The sequence below is a fragment of the Leishmania donovani genome, chromosome 35, assembly GCF_000227135.1.
Source record: "Leishmania donovani BPK282A1 complete genome, chromosome 35".
Taxonomy (NCBI): domain Eukaryota; phylum Euglenozoa; class Kinetoplastea; order Trypanosomatida; family Trypanosomatidae; genus Leishmania; species Leishmania donovani.
The window spans coordinates 1,479,413-1,499,549 of record NC_018262.1 but is presented as its reverse complement, the minus strand read 5'-3'; the positions used below and the strand labels follow the sequence as shown (position 1 = coordinate 1,499,549).

Here is a 20,137-nt window from a genome sequence, read left to right as displayed (position 1 = left end):
GCTGCTTCGAGCAACGAGGTGTGGGGCCTGCGGCAGCCCGGGGTCGAGTGGAGCTCGACTTGTGTTGTGTGGCAGAATGGGCGTGTTCTAAGTTCTCTACGTGTTGCTTCATCATGTGAGACAGTGGTGCCCGGTCAATGGGTAATTTTGGTCATGTGTCTGTACAGCATTCGAGAAAGGCAGTCAAGAACATTTTTTACGGCATCTCAGCCAGGCTTTCTGGCTGCTTTTGTGCGCGAAAACGTTCGTGCGCGTCACAACGGATTGGTCTTTACATTGTGGGCCACCTATACAAGAGGGCAAATACTTTATTCATCGATGATGACGCCTCCTAAGCGAGCAGCCACATGGATGCGACGGTGGTGGTGGTGAAGCCAAAGCTCGTAGAGGTGTTGACGGTGGCTCCGATGAGGTGACGCGGGTTTCGCTCACCGTCGTCACTGAAGGTGTGAACTCCTAGGACGACAACATCCACTACAGGAGATGCAAACTATGCTGTGGTGGCCAGACTGAGGGGCGCGACCCCCTTGCCGGACGTGTCGGTTGATGAAAAGATCTGAAGCTACATTTTTCTACAGCGAAGGGCCAGGGGTACGAGCTGCCGATCATCGAGAGAAAGGCGGGGGGGGGAACCACCGAAAGGACTGGTCCACCTTCGCTAGAGCCGCTGCTTCCATCCTGCCAAAGGACTTCGGAAAGAAGCTCACAGAGGCCCAGGGCTGCAGGGGATGTGCCTCATTTCGCATGACGCTCTGCCAGTGATCTCCTGCATGAATACCCCCGAGTCTCGCGGCGTGGCTTCTGCTCGACGCCATACGCTCCGCCGTGCTCGGTACCCACAAGGCGCGCCCGCAGAAGCCGGCAAGCCACTATCTGGAGCTAGACCGCGGCAGCGGCAGCGACAAGATGAGGCTCACGAAGCAGGAGCTGCTCCTCGAGGCCAAGCAATGCGGAGTGAACCTGGGGATCTATTCGTCTTCTCATCTTTCTTTCGGCCCTTGCACAAGGTGCCGGAGAACAGGGGGTGTCACCATGTGTAGCACTGGCGAAATAAGCGATGGAAAGGCAGTGAAGGAAGATGGAAGAGTCAAAAGGGATCCAGAGGGACGGTGGCTTGCGCGCACGCATGTGACCGGTTTTCTTGCAGACACTGTTTCTCCTTTTCCCTCCTCTCTCTCCCTTGTTCTCTTTCCCGCTTACTTCGCTGCTTCGAATCCGCCGCTCTTCTTTATTCTGCGACTTTCACGTTCGCGGCTGCGCAGAGGGTTCTGGTGATGGAGGGCTGCCCTGTGCCGAGGCACGCGTGGAGAGGGAGGGAGAGTGGAGGGGGTGGGGTGGTGGTGATGGGGAGGGACGCACTCGAAAGAAACGAACAAAAGGATTCATCGGAGCGATTTCACCTTTTTTATTTTTTGTTTCGCGTATTCGAAACGTTTTATATGTCGGGAAAAGGCAACGTCGCACGCGCGCATGAGCGACTAATAATAATAGTTCCTCTTCAGCTCCTCGGTGGGGGCAGATCCTGCGGCTTCTCTCCACCCCCTCCTGTCTTCCCCGCTGTCCGGCCTTTCACCCCTTTTTGCGGATGTGTGTGTGTGCATGTATATGTGCTTTGTTTTGTTTTGACGTTCTGCTACACCTCCTCTTATTGATTTTTTTCTTGATTGGCCATCTCAAACATTGGACAGCAGGTGGTTGCTGATTGCGGATGGATGCTTGTGCGTGCGTCTGTTGGCGTTTCGTACGCGAGTCCTCTCGCTCTTAAAAGAAAAGAACGCCACTTGGTCTCGCACGCAACACGCAACCGAAAACAGGCAAACACACACACACACACACACGCACGAGCCCAGGGACGAGATCACCAGCGTCAAGTGGTCTCTACATGCTGTTGAGTGTTGTTCTTGGACACTTTGCCTTCCTTCATCGACGATTTCGCGATCGGTTTGCAGCTCGCCGAGTTGAAGGGGAAGGCCAACGCAAATTCGACGAAACAAACTTCGAACGCCTGTGACGGCGTTGGTGGTGGAAGTTACTTGATGTGTCTGCTGAGGAACTGGTGAGGGACGCGCGATACACGGCGCATGAAGTAGTTGACGAGTTTGCCGGAAACGGTGTGGAAGCTCAAAAGGCTTTTGAAAGAAGCGATACAGCGAAGAGTAAAAAAAATGTAGCGCATAGCTCCCCAGTGGTTTGTGCTCTGCAACTTGATGAGAAGCCTAGGCAACGACGCGTGCACGTTGTCTTCTCGCCCATCACAGTTCGACCGCAGGGAGACGACGAAAGCGGAAGGAGACGTTGCACAAACCAAGAGTAACAAGAGTCATTCGATGCGTCGGCGACACATGAATGCCACTTGGGAGGCGGTCGACCAGTGCAGGAGGAATCGATCAAGTTGGCGGCCTTTGCTGAGCGCGCGACGTGAGTTTCTCCATAAAGCGCTAACGACTTGCCAGTGATCGATGATAAACATTTGAAGTGCTTGCATCTGAGGGCCGCAGAGGTTTTGTCGCGTGGCATTTTTGAGCACCTGCGAACAAACTCGTTGTGTCACCTGCCGTGAAATCAATGTTTGCACTGCTCGAATCCTCTTTCTCTTGCTGCCCCACCTTCCTATCTTTCTTGATGCTCGAACGCATCGTGTACGCCGGCTGCTTTTCTGTGTTTTCTCTTGGCTGTTGCTGTCGTCAATGCAGCGGCCGCGCCAAAACCCCGCAGCAGCAGGAATTTTTTTGCTCTAGCTTTAGAGAATAGCACAGAGATACAAGCGGCTGTGTTTCACATTTTTAGCAGGAGGCACAGCGCAACAGCACACGTGCATAGGGAATACAGCTGCAGAAGTAGAGGCTCTCTCTCTCTCTCAGCAAGGATTGACGGACCCCCACATGCGCACGCATATAGGTGCACAGTCGTGTTAAAGTAGCGCAGCTTCCTCGAGCTCGTCTCCCTCGCATCCACCTCCTTTTTCGTCTTCTGATCACCTAGGCCTCTTACCAGGCGTGCGTGCACAGCTTGTCCGCGTCAAGGTCCTTACTCTTCTAGCTCTTTTTTTTCTAGCGTTGACCATCCATCTCCAGTACGTCTGCCATTCTGCACGCAGAAAACGCCACCGGAATTCATTTTTTTTCTTCACCTCTTTGCCTCTTTGGCTTCTCCCCTGCCCTGCCCCCTGCCCCCGGTCCTGCCTCGCTGCGACTGCGCGTGCGTTGCGTGTAGCGCTTTTATTGTGATTGCCGCTTCCGTGTTCACAAGTGAGGGGTCGGTGTGCCACTCCAGCCGTGGCGACAGACGGCAAGGAACAGAGAGACTCTTGCCTTTTCCCGCCGCGAGTTCCGCGTTTCTCAGTTCACTTTTCTGTAGCGCTTCCTCTTTTTCTTTTCCTTTTTGCTGACTTTACGAATTGTGCGCTTGCCTCCTCTGCTACCTTAGCGTGTGAGCGCCATGACGGAGTACCTCAAAGACTTGGCATCGGTCAAGCCGGGGGAGTCGATGCCGCCCGTCAACCTGGGACCGTACGACAACCCGCTCCTGTGGAACAAGCTGGACCCGTTCGGTGCCGATCGTGGTCACCAGCGTCGTCCAATGACGGTGTCCCGCGACTTCATGGAGCTGAACCAGGTGCCTATCGTCTACCGTGATCATTGCGTGCACCGCTGGATTCCGTTCAACCGTTGCATGCGGAACTTGAAGCCGGTGACGTGGGGCACAGTGAACTGCCACGAGTTTGAGGAGTCGTGGATGGTATGCCGGGCGCACGAGACGTACCGCCTGCAACTCCTGAAGAGCAAGTTCATGGAGCTGACGAAGGACTACACAGCGGAGGACAAGAAATTCTTCCCTAGCATACTGTACCTCGGCATTCCATACTACATGCCGTCTTTCTACTGGAATCTGGCGACATCACAGCGACTTAGCGGGTGGGATGAGAAGGACCCGGAGAACCCGGTCATGTGGCGGGAGCCGAACCGCTCCCTCATGCGCTCTGAGTTCTCGCCGACGAACTGGGAGAAGGGTACCATGACTAGTGCGTTCGGCCACAAGCTCATCCCGGACGAGATTGTGCATGAGATGGTGCCCGGATTCCCTCTGCCGGAGGAAAAGCGTCCTCAGGCCGCTTAGCCACGGACCGCAGACTTCGAAAGCACGAAAGTGCGCAGCAGTGCTACAGGTCGACGCGCGCGCTGGCACTGGCGCTATTCAAACCGCCGATTCTGTTGCTCCCCTTTTCACCCATATGATGTGGCAGCGTTGCCGCACCATGATCCTTCAGCTTCCTCTTTGTTGTTTCATCCGCTCGTATCTGGTTGATCGTCTATCATGTGCATCTCCTTGAGTCTTCCTGGTCTTTCAAACTGCCCTGGTAGTACTCCAACTCTGGCATGAGCTTTTTCGCTCTCTCTTCGTGTTTCATCGGTGAATCGGAGGGCTCATCTCTGTCCCTCTTACTGGCTGTGCACCACTGATGCCAGCTTTATCTCGTATTGCTGACGCGTATCAGATGTCGTCATTTCCGCATCAACAACGTTCTCCGAAGCAACTACTGGTGCCGCCACACAACAGAGGGATCAGAGGAGATCAGAGGGCCAGGGATGCGGCGTGAAAGCACCACGGTGCGGCCGCTTTCAGCGCTGCCTCCCGATGCATGGCTCATGATGTCCCGTCAGGGAGGTGCTTGTTGGTCAAAGAAACGGGAAGAACTGCCATGGTCTCCCCCACCCCTCGTCTTCCCCACTCCCCCTTTTGCCCTCTCGCCCCTTCGCCGCCCACCTTCATACTCGGTTGCGTCGATGCGTGCTCTTCGGCGATTGATGGTCCGTCGAAAGCGGTCTGAATGGACCCTGCTGACGCTGCTCGGTGCGTGTGAACTTGAACGCTTTCCCGGGCCTCCTGCGTCGTTTTTTTTTTTCGCTATTCCTCCTTGGCTTCGCGTTGGATTGGCCACCTCTCACACGTCTGCCTTGCCTCCTTTCTCCTCTCCCGTTGCCCTGCGCGGAACGGGCGTTTCATCACAAACTCGCGGACGACCATCGCCCTCCAGCTTCCGCCTCATCAGCTCCGCTTCTCCTACAAGGGAGCTGGCGCACTCCGTTGACCACCACTCGGCTTTGCCTTCGCGGTTCTTTTTTCTTTCGTCACTTGCCGGTGGAAAGGGCATCGTTGAGTGTACGCGTATGCTTAAGTGTGTCCCTGCTGTTGACCTACGCCCTTTGCCTCTCGCTCTCTCCTCGCCTCACGCTCCCTCTATTGTCGTGCGGGTGGCCACACAGAGAGTCCCTCCTCCTTTCTTGAGGGTGTGTGAGTGGCAACGAGGCGAAGCAACGACAACGGCTCAAACACGCATCTTTGTGTGCCACTGCCTTTCTGCCCCAATCGAGATCACCAAAGAGGTCTCTTCGTACCTCGCGCCGAATCGGCTCACATCGTCTGCTCGTTTGTGTGTGTGTGTGTGCGTGACGCCGCGATCACTAGTACGCTTCTTTGCACATCTCTTCTTCTCCCTCTCCCTTGCGCGGCCCTGCTTCCTCATATCTTTTCCCTGTGTATAGATTCATGTAATTCTCCGATGCCGTTGCTGGCAAGCAGAGGGGGCGACGAATGAAACCGAGAGTAGCCGCAGCACCGACGTTGGCGGCGCTCTGCTGGTCGTCTAAAGCTGCAAGATGTGCAGGAGGTGCCACTCTAAAGTGGCGGGCAGCGCGTCAAGTTTGCCGCGATCCTTATGAGGCCTTCGCGCCGATGCGCCGCACCTACGCATCGGCGAGCTATGTATCTATTGCCTGCCGTGAGGCACGGCCATTGCATCTGGGTCACGGACGGCCGAGAGCAGCGGCGCGGTCGCGCCCGTTTTTATCTCCGCGTGTGCTTCCGCCGCGTGAGTCGCTCGAGGAGGCGCTGCGTACCTCCGCGCCGCTCTGCTTGTCCAGCGCAGTAGCGTCGATGGCTACACGACTGCGACGTAACCACATCGTGGCTTCCTGCCCGCGTCTTTTTGCGGAAGAGATGTGCAGCTTCGCGTCCACAGTCTCCGGAGTAGCTGCGTCCTCGCCAACGGAGCAGCATGCGCGAGCGTTGGCACTTTTGAGTGAACTGCAGAATGCTGCCGGCTCCGCCACCGCGTCAGCGCCTCTTGCACCGCCGGCAGAGGTGCCTGCGGAGACGTCTCTCTGGAGGAGCTACATGCATCCTTTCGCAAGACTCCTGTGCAACAAAATCCACGTCAGCATCTCGACCGACATTACAACGCCGTTGTCGTCGGCCTTGCTCACCAACGGCAGATGGGATGAGACGCTTCTCGACTGCGTCTGCCAGCTTGCTTCGTGGCCGGACGCCGATGCGGCGGGAACAGTTGCGCAGTGGATGGCGTCGCTGGTGCAGAGCTGCGCGCTGAGGAAGAGCTCCTGTCTTGTCTCGTCGCTATCTGAAATGGAGTTGATGGTGCGACGCGTAGTGGAGGCGTCATCGCCAGCGCTGCTGTGCGCGGTGGTGCAGGCATGCCAGGTGCGCACTCGTCGCATGGATAGCGCGACGGGCGACAGTGGAGCACGGCTCAGGAGTGCAGTCACTGCCCTCTACGCATCACAAGCGGAGGAGGACTTGCATGGCGGCTGTCGGTGGCATCCCTGCATGAGCGATAGGGCGATCAAGATGTCTCTGCAGCAGATCGTGGAGGTTCTTTCCGGCTCCGCGAGTGGCAGACGAAAAGGTAAGGCAGGCAGCGCATCTGCTTTTACTCCCGCGGCACGCCTCCAGATTCAGCAATGCTGTCTATGTCAAATTCCACGCCACATGGACGACCGCACTCGCCACGATTGCGCCGTGCTCGCCATGAAAGCCCTCAAGCAGGCACCCTTCACCGTTCTGTTGGCTGCCTACGAATACTTCCGCGAGGAGGGACTTGCCTCGGCGGTGGTGGCGCAGCGCTTCCTCGCGCACTGTGGCGTGTGCGTCACCCATGTCACCCAGCGCGGTGTCTCATTGGCGACATACCTCTCGCCTGTGGCAACCAAGGCAGCGGTCGAGGCACTCCTGCACGCACACTGTACTGTGCTGAGCACCGGCTGTGACTCGAGGCAGATGGAGACATCGATGTCGTACCTCACTGCCACGCTGAACGCACTCGGCTACCCACATGTCGTGCGCTCTCTCTACAAAGCGCCTCAGCCGACGGTGACAACTACGCCAGACCCCGAACTCCGTGAGACGCCGCACTCTGTCGTGTCGCAGGTGCTGCTGCGCGACGTATTCGGGGCCGTGGTTGCTCTGGAGGCCCTCGGCGCCTCCCGTCCAGAAGGTTGGTTATCGGTGCCACCAGCCGCCACGGAGTCCATGGCAGCTGTGAGTCGGCTGGTGGGACAGGAGGGCAGCGTTGCTGACGTGAAGAGATTATACGCGGCCCTCGTCGGGTTTCACAATGCGGGGTTGTTTATCAGCTACTACGTGGAGTGCGTGCTGGCTGGCGTGTGCGATCGCATGCGCGATATCGGGAGGCAACAGCGGCACGCACGGGAAAACGCGAGCAAGGTGCCTAGCGCGCCTCCTCACGAGATCCTGGAGCGCGTCATCCCGGCCTTCCGCGCGACCTTGTGCTACATTGGTGACGAGCTCAACGCAGACATAATTTTCGAGCTTGTTGAAACAGCGGTGCAGCTACGCGACTACGCGGTGCCACTGACAGCTGCTCTCGTCTCGGCTCTCCACGCGAGTATGGAGCGAAGTCTCTGTCTGCACGAGCTGCTGTGCCGGGTGGACGCCTCAACCCACAACATGCCGTTTCTCTCCTACTACGCCCTGTGCTACACCAGAGACTTTGGCTCACCTGCCACGTTTGATCACCTCGCCGCCCTCTGGCGCGTTGACGGCGACGCCATTTGGAATCGAGCAACCCACCTTTCCCCGTCGTGCCAGCTGTGGAAGTGTGCCACTTGCGGCCGACTGAACAGCGATCGCTACAACTACTGTGTGTGCTCAGCGCTGCGATACAGCCACGTGTTGTGTGGTGCCTGCGGCTACGCGCAGGACGAACGGCTGAGCCAGTGCTGCAGCTGTGGTCAGACGCTGCTGAACAAGGCGTCGTTGGCCGGGGCGGTGGCCCGCACGGCGTGGCAGTGTCGAGACTGCGGGGCCCGCAATCCAGCTAGGCAGACGTTGCTGTGCTTCCGTTGCGGACAGCCAACAGGGCCGTGCATCCAGCAGCACGCCGCCGCAGAAGCCACCGAATCTGAGGGCTCGGCGGCGTCTACATCAGTGGTGTGCGGGTGCTGTTTTAGCCGTGACTGCGACAAAAACCAGAGACGCGGTGCCGCAGCAGCTGCCACGTGGAGAGCAGCCGTGTACGCGGCCGCCGTCGGTGTCTGTCACGAGTGCGGCCGCTTCAAGATGAACCATGCCGCGCGGCACAGCCTCGTGTGGATATGCGCAGGCTGCCATCAGCGGCGCAGCTCGCTGGAGCGCATTTGCCCCTCATGCCCGCAGGTGGAGTGTCTCCCGCAGGCTTTGTGCCGAGGGCCAGTGAACGTACCGCGCGTGTGCCGCCACTGCGGTCACGAGGAAGTGAACCCGTTCGCGATGTTGTGTCGGTGTTGCGGCAGCACCGCGGATCCTTTCGTTCACCCCGGTGACTCCGCAGAAGCCACGTGTATGCCGGGGCGAGTGTCCGCTGCTAGCGGTCACGCGAGCCCCACGTCCCCCGAGGCGGTGCCGAGCCAACAGCAGCGCCAAGTGTACCACTGGTGCCTCTACTGTCACCACATGCAAGGGCTGGACAACGCCGCGCCGCTCCACCAGCAGCACTGCAGCGGATGCGCGGCAAACTGTGAGGAGAAGGGCCTGTGCTTGCTGTCTTTGCGCGTCTGTGGCGGCTGCGGCGCGAGCTTACCGGCTCGCTACGCGGGTAGCGCCGTGTGCCCATACTGTGCCGCTTACGTGAAACTGGTACCGCAGCCGCAAAAATGCGACAGTGGCAGCGCAAAACGGTACTGGACTGCTGTCGTGCTGCTTCACACATGCGAAGTGCTTGCAGAATGCTGTGCCAAAGAATCGCTGCTCACGGAGAGATCGACCCACGCTATGCCGACAGCGCTTGTGTCGACGACACAGAAGACTTGGGCATCTGATAGCGGCGTCTCTACCGGCTCCGCAGCGACTACAGTCGACGCGAGTACTCGGGCATACCTTCAGAGGCGCCCGACCATAGAGAGGACCCTGTCCTGCCTGCGGCGCGAGTGGTGCAGCGTGGACGGTGATGCTTGGCTGCCTGTGCGCATGGACGTCGTCGCGCTGCTGGGGCGAGCCGTCAACACACTGTGCCAGTGGCTCTCCGCATCCCTCACGGCGCGCCGTCTCTCCGCCCTCCTGAAGGGCATCCTTACGCATGTCGACTGTGTGTGTGGGGTGGCGGTGACAGGCTCCCAAGACGCCTTCAGCCGCAGCGCGCAGGGCCACTTCACCGCTGTCGAGGTGTGTCACGAGTGTCTCGGCACCCACCCACCTAATCTGTGTCCTTTTTTGGAGGACGGTGGCTTGTGGACGTGTGAGGAGTGTGGCTCGTCCAACAGCAACTCAGACGTGTGCCGCTATGTGTGTGGCAGCTGCCTCGCCTTGCGGCCAATGACGCAGGACCTGCTCGTCTCGACCTGCTGGGAGTGTCGCGCGTGCGATCGGGCTAATGTCCAGTTTGAGCGCTACTGTATGCACTGCGGCGCTGAGCGAGCAGCGTGGAGTAGGGCGATGCTGCCTCACTGGGATTCTGCTGGCGACGATGCGTTGACGGGCGACGTAGATGGTGTCGATGGATTCCACTCACCCGCTGCCGCAGGTACCGGAGAACTCGACCCCCGCGGCGAGGCAACGCACCAAATCAACGGACTGGCAACAGGGAAGCGGCGCGGAGACGCACAGGGGCATTGTGTAGGGCTGCTGAATTTGAAGGCCGATGAGCAGACACTATCGCCGAGCTTCTCTGCTGCGCTGTCCTGTGGGGCATCAAACGCTTCCCAGCTAGACACCCTCGCCGCCAGCTCCGCTGGTACGGCTGCGCCGGTCCGCGGCGACGAGATTCCCTTCAGCCCCGCCAAGTGCCCTCTGTGCGGGCTCGTCTACATCGAAGCACGGTGCCCGCTCTGCCTCAAACACACCCCTGACGTCGCCGGTGCGAGAGGAACAGTGTGCGAAGTGCAGGATCGCTGCGCTTTCATTCAGCCCAGCGGCACCACCCGTCCGCAGGATCGCATCTTTGTAGATGAGGCCCTGCTGAAGGCAAACACACTTAAAGAGGGGCTACTTGTGCACTACACTGCCGAGCTCGGCCAGCGCGGTAGGATGGAGGCGAGGTTCTTGCGGTGCTGAATCTGCCCTTCTCCCTCTCCCTCTCCCTCACCCCCCCCCACGGGCTGCAGTGTTTACATCAACGAGCGGTGCACTTCAATGACGGCCGGTGAAAACGAGGTGCGGCAGCAAAGCGGAAGAGCTGGAGCGTTTTCGCGCTCATCAGCGCAGATTTTTGTCCGCACCCACACACGCGCGAAAGGATTAAGTGAGAGAGGTGGGGGATGCGAGGAGAGGAGGGATGAGGCGGCTTGATTGCGCGCATCGGCAATCCGCGTCTGCTGGCGTATGTGCATCTGCATGCAAGTGCGCGTGTAGGTGTGCACCTCATGCACGAAGTCTTTGGTGCTGCGGCCGCTTGTACTCAACGGCGGACGCTCTACTTGACAAGCACAGACACAAACGCACACACCCACACACATTCTCTCTTTGGAAAAGGGAAGAAGAGCAGACAGCCACGCGCAGCTTATCTTTTTTTTTTATGTAGCTGACTGTGCTCTCGACGCGGTGAGTGCCGTGCTGGCATGGTGCTCCTCGATCGCTGCCCTTCCCTTTTTTTTTCTGCTTATCTGTGCCCCCCCCTTTGTGTCTTTGTGTGCGGAGGGTGGAGGGGAGGGGGCTCTCTGCACCACCTCTGGTCCCATTTCGCTACCCCTCCTTTGTCTTTTGCATGCGCTTGTTCTCTTGCAGCACAAATGCCACCCGAACGCTTTAGAATCTCGCCCTCTCTCTCCCCCCTGCCCATCGTCGCCACACAGAGACGGTGGGTCGCTCATGCTCTCCGATGGTGGTACGCTTTGATGGGTGGACGCTAGTGGGGCTCACGGGTTTGGTGGAGTGGACTGTGGTGCAGCCATCCACCGCCCCCCAACTGGACACCTCGTACACTTCTTCTACCGACGCATTGCAGCAGGCTCGAACCTACCCGGCCCTCCTCACCGAACTCACGCCCACAGTCTTGACCGGGCGCAGCTCCGCCTCTGTCAGCGCTGCCCCGCTGGTGTACGCTACCGTGTCCTCCCTCGTCGAAATAGAAAAGATCGGACCGCGCCAGCTCCGACTGCGACAGGAGCCGTTTGGTGTTCCGGGGACGTACCGTCTGCTGTACTTGACCGCGCCAAGCGCTGTGGCTTGCGATGAGTGGTGGCGTGCCCTTTACCGCCTTACCGACGATCAGCGACTCCACACCCGATCAACCAACGTTCCGGTGGCAGCGGCACCGAGCTTTCACCCTGATCCGGAGAGCGCACATCCGTGTTTTGATGCGGCGGCATGCCTGACCGACTCCCTGGTCGGACCGGCCCCGGAGGGCTCACAGGAAGTAAGTGATGTGGCAGAGCTGCGACGAATGCTGCTCTTCACCCCCTCTTCGCCGTGTTCTGTCACAGCCGGGCGACCATCGTATCGTCTGCGAGGCGGCATGTCCCAGTCATCGCCGTCTGCCATCGAGCTACCCGTGAATGACTTGAGAGCCTCTCGGCTGCTTCTGTATTCGAAGCCACTGACGCATGGGACATCAGGGGCTGGCGGCACAAGGCAGCCAGTGACGGCACTTCCGCCATCCGACCGCATGCTCGCTTGTGATGCCGCTAGCGCTGCGGCTGCCGCGGTCACGGGGACATCCTCGCCACCGTTTCAATGCAACTCGGCTCCTGCGCGCATCGACATTATCCCCTCCGTGGAAAAGCCGATGCCTTCGGGTGTGTCGACAGCTTCCCCGCCGCGACCAAGTGCACTGGTCAAGGACAGTGGTCGTAAGCATCTTGCGCAAGCGCAGAGGTCGACTTGCACTTCGGTGCTGGATGTGTCTTTGCCAATCAAAAGTCTTGTGCCATCTGCGGCTGCTGCGAATGAAAGTGCAAACCTGCTTGGCACACCTGCAGCTGCATCGAGGCGGATCGTGGCTCCTCCGTCTTTGTGCGCGCTTCTCGGAAGCGACACTGATCTGTGTTCCGGGACCGCGTCTGTCTCCACTGCGTCACACGCTTCCACGGCTTCTATCAGCGGGGATGCGGCGGAGAGGGAGGCGGGCGTTTCTCCTCAGACGCTTGTGGCCGCCTCTGCTGCATCGCCGAAGGAGGAGGAGGCACCAGCAGCTGAAACAGTCGCCCCGCTGCCGTCGAGCGCGTTGCCACGAGAGCGAGTCGAGTCCAACAGGGCCGCTGGCGTCGCCTGGCATCCCGCTCTCTTAGCCCCTGACACCGCCGCGGTGGTGCCCGCTGCGGCGGCTCGTACCTCTTCAACGCCGCCGCTGTGGCAGCGCCCGGTGTTGCCGCGCTTGTGCCTGCGACAAGCACCCCTTCAAGACCCTCCACGAGATCGATCTCCGCCGCTTACACGTAGAGGTGCCACAGCTCCTGCGGCACTGCCGTCATCAGAAGCAGCAGCTCTTGCACAGACCACGACAGCGGGTTGTATTCTCTCGCGCGTCTCTTCCGCCTACGAGCCAATTCACGTGGACAGCACCACGGTGTCTCGTGCGCACGGCAGCGGCTGCTCCTCACCGTACCATCGACTAAAATATCCATCCTCTGCCCTGGACATCTACCTGCTGCACTGGTACGAGTGTTGCACTTCATCGCTGACACCGCGCATTATGTACCGCAGCGTGTCGCCCCTGTGGAGGCGGAACATGGACACAAAGGGCAGTCGCTCCCGCTCTCGAGAGCGTTGCGACTCGGCTGCCACGCCCATGTCCGGGCAACCATGCGGCAATCGCCATTGCCGCCGGACCCGATCTGTCGGTCGTCGCCGATATTCCTCGTCCTCGCTGGCTCACCGCTGCCGTTACGTCAGTGCCGCCGATGCGCCTGCGATTTCCCCGCTCTTGTCAGTGATTGCACAGCCACACATGTTTCTCAAGTATCCGGTGCGGGTGTCGTCACCTCGTCGCAGCGGCAAAGACGGTGCTGACGGGAACGGAAACGCGACGTACGTTTTCCTTACCCTTGATGAGGAATGCGTCGTTGCGGTACCAGCTGCGCGCTTCAACCACTGCATGGAGGAAGCGAACCTCCTGCAGCAGCACAAAGCCCCTGGTGACAGCGCTAGAGCGGAGCGCTGCCGCTCTGGTACCAACTCCGTGTCGGTCGGGGTGCGCAGCTTCGAGCGGGCCCAGCACTTCTTCGGCGCGGATTACTGCAGAGCAATGCCAGTAGCTGAGGTAGAGCGGGTATCAAGAGGCAACGAAGAGCCCCTGCTGCTCCTCAACGCTGCGCAGCGGGAGCGGTTTCGCGATCTTTCCAAGATGATCTGTATTGCGGCGCGGACGCACGCTTTCATACTGGAGGCGGCCAACTCGACAGATGCGGAGAGGTACGTGGGCAAGTGGAAGAGGTACTTGCGTAGCCTGCGAATAGCACATTGAAAGGCCCCACATGAACGGCAGTAGATAGCGAGTGTGTGACTTTGTTCGCATCTTCTCGTCTTTCGGTGCCGCGTCTGCCACCGTTCTCGTAGTGCGTTTGGGTGGACCTGTTGTGGCCGCCGCTATCCGTGCCGCTCGTGGCGTTTCTCTCGCGCTCGTCACTTTGACGCTTCACAAAGCGATGACGCTCCCAATGTGCCCGCGGCTCTCTTTATCGTGTGTCTTGTCCTCCCGCAGCGCTCTTCTGTGGGCTGTACTTTGTTTGCGTCTTCCATGCGAGTCGGCTCACTCGCTCAAGTGCCGCCCCAGCGAGGTGTGCGCGCGTGTTTGTGTGTGTGTGTGCGTGCGCGTTGGGAGGAGGGGAGGGCTGTGCGAGGATGGCGGTGCCGTGCATCGACTTTGGCTGCCTCTGTTCCTCTTGTCGCGCTCGCCCTTCTGTGCCTCCATCTTGCGGTCCCCGGCTGCCATGCACCACGTCACCCATCCCTCCCCCTCCCAAACAACGACGCCCTTTCCAGCTTTCCACTCCTTCTGCGTGCGTGCGGGTGCCTTTCATTGTACACAGCGCCCTTCTTCCCCCCCCCTCCCGAAGACCCGTAAACATTTTGATTCACAAGCAGCGAAAAAAAAAAAACAGAAGATGGCGAAGGACCGCTCAAAATAACGGTGAGGACTTTGCACCCATGTCGTGTGTGCTGCACACAGCCGTGTGAGGGGTGCGCCACCACCCGCCTGAGGGGGCACCTCGCACTATGGCGCTACCAATGCGATGCCCCTGACTCTTTCAGGCTGTCTGCTGCCTCACGTCACCATCCTCCTCTCCCTTTCCGTCCACCGCCTTCTTCCCGCACAGGCGGTCAGCGCCAGTGATCCTGGGTATTCTTTGTTGCTCCCGCGCGGGGTCGCGCTGCAGCAGCGTGTTGTTATCCGTCTGGGGAACCAATAAACATGAGCCGCGCTACTGAGCGGCGGGACGCGTGCGAGGGCGCGGCAGCGTACCGAGTGGCAAGCCTGCTGCAGCGACCGCGCACGGTCGAGGGCGCCGACGTGGGGTCGCTGCGCGGGACGACAGCGCAGATCGAGCAGTTTCTCGCCATGGCGTCACGGGAGCCCGCAGTGCGGATGGAGCCAGAGTGTATGCAGACGGGCAGTGGCGATAGCAGCGGCGCGGAGGAGCTATCGCTGGTGGACGAGGGGCCTACCCTGCAGCTCAGCGTTGTCGCGGGCGTGCTGGAGGAGGTGGACGTGGCCGCGGAGCGGAGCGGAATATTATCCCTCGACGGGCTTGTGCTGCCGACTGCGGCAAACCAAGAGGAGCTCCAGCGACGTAAGGCAGAGCAAGCGCAGGCGATGCTGGACCTGTTGAGTGCGCTTTCGCCGTCCGCGCCGGCGCCGGGCGGGTGCCGCGGCGCGTCGCACGCGGCGGCGCACGTGCCGAGCAGCGGCGACGGCGACGACAGCGACGACGGCGTGGTCGTGATGGACGCGGACGACTTGATAGGGGAGGACTCGAGCGAGGACGATGCGCCGGCGCGTCGACGGCGCATCGTGGAGATGGACTGACTGATGGGTTGTTGTGGTGAGGGGGAAATTTGTCGCAGGGTATGGAGCGTGTGTGCATGCTGCTGCTGCCGCGTTGGTGAGGGGCAGAGAGTCGTGAGCTGTCCTTCCTCACCTTGCCTATTGCACCCGGGAAAGCGTGCTTCCTAACAGCGAGTAACGGACGGATACCCGCCCGGTAATGCACAATCGATCAAAGAAGGCACGTGCAATCGATAAGGGACGCAGGGCACGCTGTCGTCTCTCTGCGTGTGTGTCGTAGAGTGCGCGCACGGCAGATGATGCTGGCTGTGCTGGGGCATGGCGCACTGAATGCATCTGCGACCGCCTCTGGCCCCAACGACTGGCATCTGTGATGGTGTGGGATTCGAGCGTCCTCATGCAACTGGTCGCGCACGTTCTCGTTTTGTTCACGGTGCCGTGCCGCTGCTGCTGCTGCTCCTCACTTCGATACCTTTCATTACTTCCACCGCCTCATGTGTATTTCTCTTATGGTCTTAGTGGACGCGCAAACTCAATCACACGTACATACACACGCACACGCAGAGAACACGCAATGAAGAGGGCGTTCGAGGTGATTTTCTAACGCCTACCACCATTTCAGAAAGCACAGAAGTTGCCGAGCAGATTTTCGTTTCAAGACAGCAAATCATCTCGAGTGTCTGTCATGTGTCTTTAACTCTTTGCACTTCGTACACCTCTCATCTTCCCTTCCTCCTCTCCCGTGTAATCCCAATCCTTCCTCGTTCCTGTACGCTCTGGCAAGCGCAAAGTCCGGCGCGTTTTTTTATTTGGTAGTGCTGAGCGAGTCTCTCTCTCCTTTTGTTGTTTTTTTTTTTCTGAAGCGTCGAAGCTTATCGATCGCAGCGAGCAACGTGTTGTGGAAACGGCGTGTGCGTGTTGTGTGCTTTCTTTCGCGGTTCTCCGTTGGGTAGCGTGAGTCTCCCTTTGCCGCTCGTAGCCGAGTTCCATCTCGTGGACGCGCTTGACTGGAGCACCGTCTACCCTTTCGTTCTTGCCATTTTTTCCTTTCTCCTTTCCCCCGGGCGACTTGTTTGCATCCTCAGCTCTGTGCCATCAACTGTCGTAGTGTTCGTGTCTGTCAGTCTGTGTGTGTGTACCCGGCACAGTTTTTTTTTTACATTCTATTTTACTATCTTGTTTCGTTTTTCAAGGGCTGCCTATCGAGCTCTCTCACCATATTGTCTGTGTGTGCGTGTCCTACAGCTTCCCTGCATCTCTATTGCCCGGTGTATTTTATCTCCACAAAGCCGCCTCTGCCGTTGCTGCCTTGGTTTCCTTCTTGATTCGCTCTCTCTCTCTATGTTTTGCCTTCCTCCGTCTCCGCCAACATTTCTGCCATCTTTTTTTTTGTGTGTGTGTGCCCGTTCACTGGGGGCTTCGCTTTTTTTATTTGCTGTTGTTGTTTGGAGGTCTCGCCGGACCAAGCGGGAGAAAATCGTTGTTGGAAAGTGGCGCTCCTTTAGATTCTTCCTGCCGCGCTCTTTATTCTCCACCCCGTCTTTCTCCTTCTTCTGGCTCCTTTTTTTTTGTGATTCAGGTAGCGTAACGCACACACATACATACACAGACTCAATTATGTCTACACAATCGTACGCCGACTCCGAGAATGACGTGGTGATCGACAACCTGTCCTTCGCCTCGCACATCTCGACCTCTGGCCGTTGTGCGCCGGCCGATGTCGAGTCTATCGCTCAGGCCATCGCGAGCACGAGTCGCCGCCCAGAAGACGGTGCGCCGTCCACTAATGATGGCGAGGAGGCGGGGCTTGGCATGACCGAAGACATCTCAACCATGGATATTGTGAAGAAGTTCTTTTTTGTGGGCTACCCGCTGACGCTTTCGTCGCTGGCGCAATTCTCGCTGAACCTCATCATTATCATGGTGATTGGGCGGCTGCTAGGCCTCGAGGCCATGGGCGGCGTGTCCCTTGCTCTGGGGCTGGTGAACGCCACTGGATTCGCGTTCGGTGCTGGGCTGTGCGGCGCACTGGAGACGGTACTGTCGCACACCTTCGGACACTTCCAGCAGGAGGAGAACAAGCGGCTGGCGCAGGCAAAGACGGAGGCTGAGCGGACGGGCACCGCGGTGGAGCCGCAGGTGTCTTGCACACTTCACATGTACGGCATCTATGCTCAGCGCATGTCCATTATTCTCATGGTGGCTTCCGTGCCGCTAGGGTTCGTCCTGTGCTTTGCTGATGCGCTGCTCACTATTGCTGGCGAGAGCGCCGCCGTAGTGCACTACACAGGCAGGTGGTGTCGCTGGGCAGTATTTGGAATTCCTGCAGCCATGGCGTTTCAGCTTATCCAGCGGTACTATTCGTGCCAGCACCTGACGAAGCCGTTGCCTGTTGCGCTGTTTTCCGCTGCCGTTGCCAATCCCATTCTGCAGTTCATCTTTGTGAAGCTCTTCGGCTTTGCAGGCTCGCCGATTGCGTGGCTGATAATGATGACCGGCGTTGTTGCGGGACTCGTCTACTACCTACGGTACACCGGTCGTGACAAGCTGACATGGGGTGGGTGGGACATCCGCTGCGCGCAGAACCTTAACAGCCTCGTCAAAATTGCCCTGCCTTCTATGGGCATGATGCTCAGCGAGTGGGTTGCCCTTGAAGTGAATGCGCTTGCCGGTGGCTACGGAACGGCTGCGGAGCTCGGTGCGTACACGATCACTCTGCAGGTCTTCGGTATTATGTGGGCCATGGGTTCCGGTGTGATGATATTGACTTCTGTGTTCGTGGGCAACGCCATCGGCGAGGGCAAGCCGCTTCTTGCGCGGCGCATTGCTTTTATCGCACTGGCTGTTGTGCTGGGCATTGCCACTGTTGATGTCGTGCTGTGCCTTTTCCTGCAACCCTTTATCCCATCATTTTTTGTCCAGACAGAGGAGGTGGACGCGGTAGCAGCCATCTACCGGGAGCTGATGTATGTGGTGATGCCGTACCACTTCGTCGACGTTTTCCAGAGCACTGTGATGGGTGCTCTGCGTGGGTGTGAGCTGCAAAAACTCGGCGCGGTTATCATCACCGTGGCGTTCTGCGCGGTGGGGGTCCCGCTAAGCTTCCTTCTGTTCTTCTACTTTAAGATCGGCATTAGGGCGCTGTGGATTGGGCCGTTCACTGGCGTCGCCGTGGTGGGGACGCCTGCGTACATCTACATCCTTCTACGGTACATCAAGTGGGAAAACCTGAAGCCTCACGTTGACAACGCCGCGAAACTGGGGGAGACAAAAACTGGTGACGTTCGTACTCGTGCCATCAGCAACCCTGCTGAGGTACCGCTGGATAACGCAGTCGCTAGTGTGGAATCCCCACAGGTTGTAGCGGTGCGGCGGTTTGTCAATTCCCCCACGCCGATCACAATTGTGCAGGTCCCGACTGCCGCTTCCATTGCTGAGAAGTCTCAGCAGGAGAGCCGGCACCCGTGCATGCCGTCGTGAGAGAGGCGAGCTGGCGGCCGGGGGCGTTTGTTTGTGCGCGCCGACTCTTGTGATACCCTGCTTCGTCGTTCCTGCGCCACCGCCCCGCCCCCCTCCCTTCACCGTTGACGGTGGTGTGGGCGTGCTTCTCTGTTGTTGTGTTTTTTTTTTTGTGTCTCTGCGGTACTGAATGCTCAAGGAATACGCATGAAAGTGTGGTCGGTGACAGCAGCAAGACACCAAATCTCCGCTGTTTCGTGCTCGCTTTCTCGTGTCTCGTCACCGTACAAGCTGAGCTTGTGGTGTGTGAGTGTGTGTTTGATCGGCGTGCGGTTGTCACTGCGCCCCTCTGACACGCCTACCGTCCTTCAGCACCCCCTTGTTCGCCCCCCATCTCATCCTCCCCCCCCCCTCGCACTCCTCTCGTCGCGAACACCCGTCTTCCTTCACCCTCCCCCTCCTCCCACCACCACTCCCGCAGAACCGTTGACTGAACCGACCCACTCCCTCGCTCTCTCACACACAAACACATCTTCGCGCGCCTGGCTTCACGTGTGCGCACCGACGTCTGCCCGCACTGTTCCTTTTGTTTTTTTTTTGACCCCACCCCAACACACACTCACCCATACGCATACACACAACTCTTCATTTCACCTCCTGACACACCCTCCCTTCCCCTTGCTCTAGCCCGCAATGCGCGCCTTCTCTCGCTTCGGGATGGCTGCGATGCCGTTGCTTGCGTGCGCTGCGCAACTGGCCGCTGTGCGCACGTTGTACAGTGAAAAGGTGCAGGACCACTACAAGAACCCGCGCAACGTGGGTAAGCTGGACAAGAACGACCCTAACGTGGGTACCGGGCTGCGCGGCGCACCGGAGTGTGGCGACATGACGCAAATGCAGGTGAAGGTAAACCCGGATACACTTGTGATCGAGGACGTCAAGTTCAAGGCGTTCGGCTGCGGGAGCGCAATAGCTGCGTCGTCGTACGCGTCGCAGGCGATCCGCGGCAAGACTGTCGCGGACGCGCTGAAGCTGACGAACAAGGAGATTGCGCATGAGCTGTCTCTGCCGCCGGTAAAGCTGCACTGCTCCATGTTGGCGGAGGAGACGATCCACGCTGCGGTGGAGAACTACCTGTCGAAGAACCCGACGCTGAAGAGCAAGGTGTCGAAGCGGAAGGAGGAGGAGGTCAAACAGGAGTGAGCGAAACTGCGTGGGTGCTGCTTAGACTGCCGCGTTCGTGCGCTCGCACGCTAACTGCGCATCGGCTTCGAGAACAGCTGCTGTTGCTTGTGTCTTTGCGTGCAAACGCCAACTCACCTTATAAGATGGAGCTAGTGAGCAGATGGTGGCCAAAGGGTGTTTGTGGCGCGGGCTTCATCTGTACCTGTCATGCACTCCTTCCCTCTCCCCTCCGCCCCTCCCTTGCTTGCGCCTTCCCCCTCCTCG

General features: G+C 59.0%; 6 protein-coding genes across 6 annotated transcripts; all 6 read left to right on the top strand.

Annotated features, from left to right (window-relative positions):
• Window positions 1-3,438: 3,438 nt before the first annotated feature.
• LDBPK_353720 (hypothetical protein, conserved) lies at window positions 3,439-4,116 on the top strand (the record flags this gene model as incomplete). The annotated part of the gene is made up of 1 exon (XM_003864904.1): window positions 3,439-4,116. One exon carries the CDS (start codon window positions 3,439-3,441, stop codon window positions 4,114-4,116), a length of 678 nt encoding a protein of 225 aa, XP_003864952.1.
• Window positions 4,117-5,997: 1,881 nt separating this feature from the next.
• Window positions 5,998-10,341, top strand: LDBPK_353710 (hypothetical protein, conserved; the record flags this gene model as incomplete). Its single annotated transcript, XM_003864903.1, has 1 exon — window positions 5,998-10,341. The coding sequence occupies one exon, from the start codon at window positions 5,998-6,000 to the stop codon at window positions 10,339-10,341; it is 4,344 nt and encodes a 1,447-aa protein (XP_003864951.1).
• Window positions 10,342-11,668: 1,327 nt separating this feature from the next.
• LDBPK_353700 (hypothetical protein, conserved) lies at window positions 11,669-13,687 on the top strand (the record flags this gene model as incomplete). Its single annotated transcript, XM_003864902.1, has 1 exon — window positions 11,669-13,687. One exon carries the CDS (start codon window positions 11,669-11,671, stop codon window positions 13,685-13,687), a length of 2,019 nt encoding a protein of 672 aa, XP_003864950.1.
• Window positions 13,688-14,635: 948 nt separating this feature from the next.
• On the top strand, window positions 14,636-15,250 carry LDBPK_353690 (hypothetical protein, conserved; the record flags this gene model as incomplete). The annotated part of the gene is made up of 1 exon (XM_003864901.1): window positions 14,636-15,250. The coding sequence occupies one exon, from the start codon at window positions 14,636-14,638 to the stop codon at window positions 15,248-15,250; it is 615 nt and encodes a 204-aa protein (XP_003864949.1).
• A 1,596-nt stretch (window positions 15,251-16,846) lies between these two features.
• On the top strand, window positions 16,847-18,709 carry LDBPK_353680 (hypothetical protein, conserved; the record flags this gene model as incomplete). Its single annotated transcript, XM_003864900.1, has 1 exon — window positions 16,847-18,709. The coding sequence occupies one exon, from the start codon at window positions 16,847-16,849 to the stop codon at window positions 18,707-18,709; it is 1,863 nt and encodes a 620-aa protein (XP_003864948.1).
• Window positions 18,710-19,405: 696 nt separating this feature from the next.
• Window positions 19,406-19,891, top strand: LDBPK_353670 (iron-sulfur cluster assembly protein, putative; the record flags this gene model as incomplete). The annotated part of the gene is made up of 1 exon (XM_003864899.1): window positions 19,406-19,891. The coding sequence occupies one exon, from the start codon at window positions 19,406-19,408 to the stop codon at window positions 19,889-19,891; it is 486 nt and encodes a 161-aa protein (XP_003864947.1).
• Between the last annotated feature and the right edge of the window lie 246 nt (window positions 19,892-20,137).